Source organism: Eimeria acervulina, genomic scaffold (genome assembly GCF_000499425.1).
Source record: "Eimeria acervulina Houghton genomic scaffold, Eah_scaff516, whole genome shotgun sequence".
Classification (NCBI taxonomy): domain Eukaryota; phylum Apicomplexa; class Conoidasida; order Eucoccidiorida; family Eimeriidae; genus Eimeria; species Eimeria acervulina.
The window spans coordinates 17,501-23,911 of record NW_013547292.1 but is presented as its reverse complement, the minus strand read 5'-3'; the positions used below and the strand labels follow the sequence as shown (position 1 = coordinate 23,911).

Sequence of the window (6,411 nt, the reverse complement as noted above, 5' to 3'; positions counted from 1 at the left end):
GCAGCTGCCGCTGCAGCAGCTGCTGCAGTGTGTTCATGATTTAGGGCATCTGCTGTTTGCTGCTGGTGCTGCTGCATTTCGTCGGGGGGGGCAGCCGCTGCTGCTGCTTAGAGACACCCAGGCAGCAGCAACGGAGCAGCAGCTGCTGCTGCAGGAACGCTTGGAGCTGCTGCAGCAAGAAGAGTCTGGGGCTGCGCCCCACGGCCAGGCAGCCTCAAGACCTGCTGCTGCTGCTGCTGCTTCTGCTGCTGCGGATACACCGCGTTGCCCCTACAGTATAGTTGGCGGCTCTATACCCTCGCAGTGTATCGTGCTGCTGCTAGACATGCTGCTGCAGGAGCAGCAGCATGTGCTTGTGAGGGTTGAGGTGTATAGGCAGCTGCACCGCTGCAGCCACTTGCTTCCTGCTTTGCTGCTCCCCACTCAGGAAGCTGCTGCTGCTCTCGTGCGGCAGCAGCTGCTGCTGCTGCTGCAGCAACAGCAGCAGCAGCAACTGAGGCTCATAGGCCTTGCGGTGCTGCGACAGTTACCTGCCCTTGTGCTGCAAGAGCCGCACTTCCTGTGGCTGCTGCTGCAGCACCTCTTCGGCTTTTGGGGTGTATCTGCACCTGCTGCTGCTGCTGCTGCTGCAGCTGCTGCTGCTGCTGCAGCTGCTGCTGCTGCAGTGCGCAAATCACCAACGGCTGATTCGTGCCCCAGCGAAACCCTATGCAGCAGCAGCAACAACAACAGCAGCAGCAGCAACAGCAACAGCAACACCGAAATGCAGCTATACACCCCTACTTCCGCTTCTGCAGCAGAAGCATGTGCTGCTCTTGCTGCTGTTGCTGCTGTTGTTCCCTATCTCTCTGGGGATCTGTGTGTCTCTCTGCTGCGGCTATGTCTTGCTGCTGTCTTGCCCTCTGCTGCAGCAGCGGAGCAGCAGCTGCTGCTGCAGCAGGCCATGCTGCTGCAGCGTCGCTGTGCAGCTCTTGGCGAGTCCCCGTCGGGCGCTGATCTGCTGCTGCTGCTGCAGCAGCAGCAGCAGCAAGAGCTGCTGCAGCAGGAGGACCTCCAGTGTCTCACGCTGCGCTCGCTGCCACCGCTGGTTACTCGGCTGTCTCTTCTTGCTGCTGCCTTCGGATGCGTCTCTCCGCTGCTCCCCGTAAGCTGCTGCTGCTGCTGCTGCTGCTTCTGCTGCTGCTGCTGCTGTTGCTTCTGCTGCTGCTGCTGCTGCCGCCGCCGCCGTCAGTGCTAGTCCTGCTGCTCGTGTTTTGCGTGAAGCGACTGCCCGTGGAAATGAGTACAAGCAGCAGCAGCAGCTACAACAGCAGCAGCAACAACAGCAGCAGCAGGATTAGCAGCAGGAGCAGCAGGAAAAGCAAGAGCAGCAGCAGCAGCAGCAGAAAGCTTTCATGGTTGTATGTTTGTGCTGCAGACTGTGGCTGTGTGGGCGCTGAGGGTGTTGTGGGCCTTAGCGAACAGGTGTGCTGTGCTGCTGCAGCAGCAGCTACAGCTACAGCAGCAGCAGCAGCAGCAGCAGCAGCAGCATACTGAGCCGTTTTTATGTGTTATCGGCAGCTGCATGCGCGCTGCCACTCAACTCGCCCTCACCAGCCCCTTCTTAGCCCCTCTGCAGGTACGCAGCAACAGCAGCAACAGCAGCAGCAGCACCATTAGCTGCTGCTGCTGCTGCTGCTGCACCGTCGGTTGCTTCAGCAGCGGCAACAACTGCAGCAAGAGATGCGACTAAGAGAACGCAAAAGAAGAGCACTAAGAGGCAGCAGAAAGCTGCTGACCATCTCGCCTTTGCTGCAGTTGCTGCCGCTGATGACGAGTACTGCTGCTGTGTTGCTGTTGTTGCTGCTGCTGCTGCTGCTGCTGTTACTTTGGCGTTTCAGGTTAGCTGCCTACGTAGTGTCCTCACGGCCTCTGCCTGCAGCAGCGGGAGCAACGCTAGCTCAGCAGCAGCAGAAGCAGCAGCAGGAGGACCCCTCTCCGTGTCAGCCGCAGCTGCGCAGCAGCTGCTGCTGCTGCAGCAGCAAGACTTAGTTGTAGTAACGGCGCCAGGAGCTGCAGCACTAATCAGGAAGCGGCGGCTTCGCAGAGGCCCAAGTGTACCTGCTGATGCACTCTGCTGCTGCTGCTGCTGCTCTCCTGCTGCTGCTGCTGCTGCTGGCAGTGCTGCACCAAGCAGCAGCACCAGTGACAACAGCAGCAATAGCAGCAGCAGCAGCAGCAACAGCAGCAGCAGCAGCAGCGACCACTGGAAAAAGCTGCTGAAGGCTCGTCTAGCCCGTGCTGCAGCATCCAGGGGCGCTGGAGCAGGCAGAGACACAGCAGCAACAGCAGCAGCATCTGCTGCTGCAGGCCTGCAGCAACAGCAACAGCAGCAGCAGCAGCAGCAGCAACAGCAACAGCCAGCCGAACCCCTAGCTGCTGCCTCACCAGCAGCAATGGAAGCAGCAGCTCTGTGTCTCCTTCCTCACGATGAAGTCGTGCGGTGGCTGCGTGTTGCTGCTGCTGCTGCAGATGCTGCTGCTATTGCTGCTCTTCTGGGCCTCCTTAGCGGCGCTCTCCAGCAGCAAGCCAGTTGCTCATGCTGCCGCTGCTGCAGATCAGCCCAGCCAGCTGCTGCTGCTGCTCCCTCACAGCAGCAGCAGCAGCAGCAATCAGAAGAGCTCAATTCGCCCTCAACCTCGCAGCAGAAACGGCTGAGCCAGGGGCAGCTGCAGCAAGGCTTTCTGACTGAAACCGCTGCGGATGCTCCTGCTGCTGCTGCTTCTGCCCCTGCTGCTGCTGCTGCTACTGTTGCTGCTCCTGTAGCGTCATCGGCCGGTGCCGCTGCTGCTGCAGGAAGTGCAGCAAAAACTGCAGCAGCAAGCGGAGCGCCGCCGTTGCCCATTCAAACGGGGACAAGCTCAGCAGCAGCAGCAGCAGCAGCTGCTGCTGCTGCTGCTGCTTCAAGCGGCACTGTGCTTACTGCAGCAAATGCGGTGTCTACGCTGCTGTCTATCGCCAGGTCGCTGCCTCTACGCTCCTCTCAACAGCAGCAACAGCAACAGCAACAGCAGCAGCCGCAGCAGCAGCAACAGCAAGACCCGCAGCAGCACCAGCAACACCACCAGCAGCCAGAGGAGCAGCAGCAACAACGTCAGCAGGAACAGCAACAGCAACAACAGCAGCAGCAGCAACAACAACAGCAGGAGCAACAGCAGCAGCAGCAGCAGCAACGGCAGCAAGTGGACAATAGCCAAGTAGAGGAAGGCGAGTTGTCTCCCACTGACTTGGAGATCAGTGCACCGCAGCAGCAACAAGAGCAGCTGCCGCAACAACAGCAGCAGCAGCAACAACAGCAACAACAACAGCCACAGCAGCAGCAGCAGCAGCAACAACAACAACAGCAACAGCAACAGCAGCAGCAGCAACAGCAACTGGCTGACCGTCAGCAGCAGCATCACCGTATGCCAGTTGAAGACATCGGCCCACTAAAACGCATGCGGCTGCAGGAGACATGCGCCAGCAGCAACAGCAACAGCAGCAGCAGCAACAGCAGCAGCAGCAGCAGCAGCGGGGCGGCACATCTGGGCTTGGCTCCTCAGGGGTCTGCAGTGGCAGTCGTGAGCAACAGCAGCAGCAGCAGCAGAAGCAGCGCCAAGAAGAGCGTCAAAAGCTGCTGCTGCTGCTGCTGCTGCAAGACATCGGCATGTCCCCTCACCACGCAGCGTACGCAGCAGCTTCTCTCTGCAGCACGGAATGCCTGCCCTCCACCTGCTTCTGCTGCTGCAGCTGCTGCTTCTGCTGCTGCTGCTGCTTCAGCGCACTGCGGGAGCGATAACGCAGGCGCAAGTCGAGCACCAACAATTGTGGGGACAGCTGAGGACGCCGTAGCAGCAGCAGCAACAGCAGCAGCAGCAGCAGCAAATGGCAGGACGAGCGACTCGGCTGCTGCACAGACTCTTTTGCACCTGCGCTGCTGCCTCCTTCCTCTGAACGGCTTCCTGAGCAGCAGCAGCAGCAGCGGCAGCAGCAGCAACGGCGGCAGTTGCAACAGCAGCAATAGCAGCAGTAGCAGCAACGGCACAAGCAGCAGCAAGAGTGAAGGTGCGGGGGACTTGCTGCGGCATTTGCTGCTGCCATTCGTGATATCGCTGCAGCAGCCCCTCCCTGTCCGCGTCCTTGCTGCTATAGTCTCTTGTCAGCTTGTAGCGCAGCAGCAGCAGCAGCAGCAGCAGCAGCTGCAGCAGCAGCAGCAACTTCAGTCTGGAGAGGAGCAATCTAAGAGCAGCAGCAAACCCGAAGATGAAATGGCTGTGCTTGTCTTCCAGGCAATTGGCAGCTTGCTGCTGGCCTTGCGAGAGGAATGCAGCAGCAGCAGCAACAGCAGCAGCAGCAGCAGCAGCACGAGGGGCCCCCTATCTCTTCAGACACCAGAGGGCCAGCGAGTGAGAAATGGTGCTGTTGCTGCTGTTGCTGTTGCTGTTGCTGCTGCTGCTCCTGCTGGTGCTGCTGCTGCTGCTGTGTCTGCTGGTTTTTGCGTGGCTCTTGAGTTGTTTGAAACTCGCAGCATGCTGCCGCCGTTGCTACTGCAGCTGCAGCTATTGCTACTGCTGCTGCTGCTGGTTTCGTTAGCTGCCGCTGCTGTTGCTGTTGCTGCTTCTGTTTTTGTTTGCTGCTGCAGGAGGCTCTAGCTCTGTCTATCAGTCGCACCGTCGCTGTCATTTGCATGCGCTGTCCCCTCCTGGCCCGGAGAGTAGCGAGGGTGTTGCTGCCTCCCGCTGCAGCAACTGCAGCAGCAATTGCTGCTGCTTCTACTGCTGCTGCGTTTGGCATTCCGCAGCAGCAGCTCGTGCCCCAGCAGCAGCAGCAGCAGCAGCAGCAACAGCAGGTGCGCATTGTGTCGCTTCCTCTTGACGGGTCTCTACCCCTCTGTTTGCTGCCTCTCCTTTCTTTAGATGTGCTCCAGCAGCTGGTGCTGCTGCCAGTGGCTTCTGCTGCCGCATCTGCTGCCGCTGCTGCAGCAGCGCAGTCGCTGCAGCAGCACAGCTGCGGGGACGGAGGTCTTCTGGTGTCTGGAGAACAGGACAAGCACCTCAGCAGGATCAGCAGCAGCAACACCAGCAGCAGCGGCAACAGCAGCAACAGCAACAGCAACAGTAGCTGCAGCGTGCTTCTGGTGCTGCTGCACCTTGAGTATGCGCAGCTGTCTAGACACCTCAAGTGCTGCTTTGTGCCCGGGCTGCAGGGGCCTCGTTGTTTCGTGCTGCTGCTGCAGCAGAAGCGGCAGCAGACTGGCGGCTGCGTCTTTTGGCGGGTGACAGCAGCAGCACCAGAAGCAGCAGCACCAGAAGCAGCAGCACCAGGAGCAGCAGCAGCAGGGCAGCAGCAGGAAGAGTCGGAGGCGCTACAGCAGCACTTCCAGTGGATTCGAACATATCGCTCGGCGTTGCTGCTGTTGCTGCAGCAGCTGCTGCTGCTGCACGGGATTGCCTGGCCAGCTGCTGCTGGGGGGCGCCCTACACCTACTGCAGCAGCGGCAGCAGCAGCAGCTGCTGCTGCTGCTGCAGTGGCATATAGGCCTCAGATGCCTCTCAATGTTTTGTATAGGGCAGCGGTTTGTGCTGCTGTCACGGGGCTGCAGCACGCTGCTGCTGCTGCTGCTCTGCATGCGCTGGCTGATGCTGCTGCTGCTGCTGCCTCGCAGCCGTGGCTGAGGGCACTGGCTTTTGCTGTCGATGCTGAGGCTGCTGTTGCTGCTGCTGCTGCCCCCGCAGCAGGTGCAGCAACAGCAGCAGCAGCAGAAAGTGGAGAGACAGCAGCAGATGAGAAGCTGGTTGCTGCTCTCGGTGCTGCACTGCGAAGGGCCTACTGCTGCTGGAACGACTCGTTGATGCAGCTGCAGCAGCACAGCAGAAGCAGACGCATGCAGCTGCCGCGCAGCTGCAGCAGCCCGCCTCCCCTTGCGCCCCTTGGAGCCTTCGTTCAGGTCAGCTGCTGCTGGTGTTGCTGCTGCTGCTGCTTCTCCCATAGAGAAACCTCAGTAGTGCTTGTTGCTGCTGCTGCCTTCCTGCTGCTGCTGCACTGCTGCTGCTGCTGCTGCTTTACTGCTGCTGCAGGGCCGGATGAAGCTTGCCTCACTGCTGCACTCCTTTGCTGCCTTCTGCCTCGAGGCTCTGCGGCATTCCGGGTGCAGCAGCAGCAGCAACAACAACAGCAACGGCAGCAGCAGCAGCAACAACAACAGCAGCAGCAACGGATGTGAGGACGGGGGAACTCTGCAGGCAGCAGGAGACAGACCTGAGGGTTTGCCACGCCCGAACCAAGAGGCAGCTGATGATGCAGCAGCAGCAGCAGCTGCTGCTGCTGCTGCTGTCTCCGATGCTGCCTTCTCTGGGCTTTGTGAAGACCTTGAGAACATTCGACAGGCAGCCA

At 60.2% G+C, this 6,411-nt stretch overlaps 1 protein-coding gene across 1 annotated transcript in view; it reads left to right on the top strand.

Moving 5' to 3' along the window:
• The window catches only part of EAH_00041200 (hypothetical protein, conserved), a gene marked incomplete at both ends in the record, with an annotated part of 9,082 nt that continues 2,671 nt past the window's right edge, over positions 1-6,411 (top strand). The window contains 5 exons of the mRNA XM_013391820.1: positions 1-1,144; positions 1,418-1,618; positions 1,881-4,424; positions 4,661-5,965; positions 6,096-6,411. The exon at positions 6,096-6,411 is cut by the window's right edge and continues 16 nt beyond it. Of these exons, the coding sequence (XP_013247274.1) occupies positions 1-1,144; positions 1,418-1,618; positions 1,881-4,424; positions 4,661-5,965; positions 6,096-6,411 (5,510 nt within the window). The remainder of the gene's footprint in view (positions 1,145-1,417; positions 1,619-1,880; positions 4,425-4,660; positions 5,966-6,095) is intronic.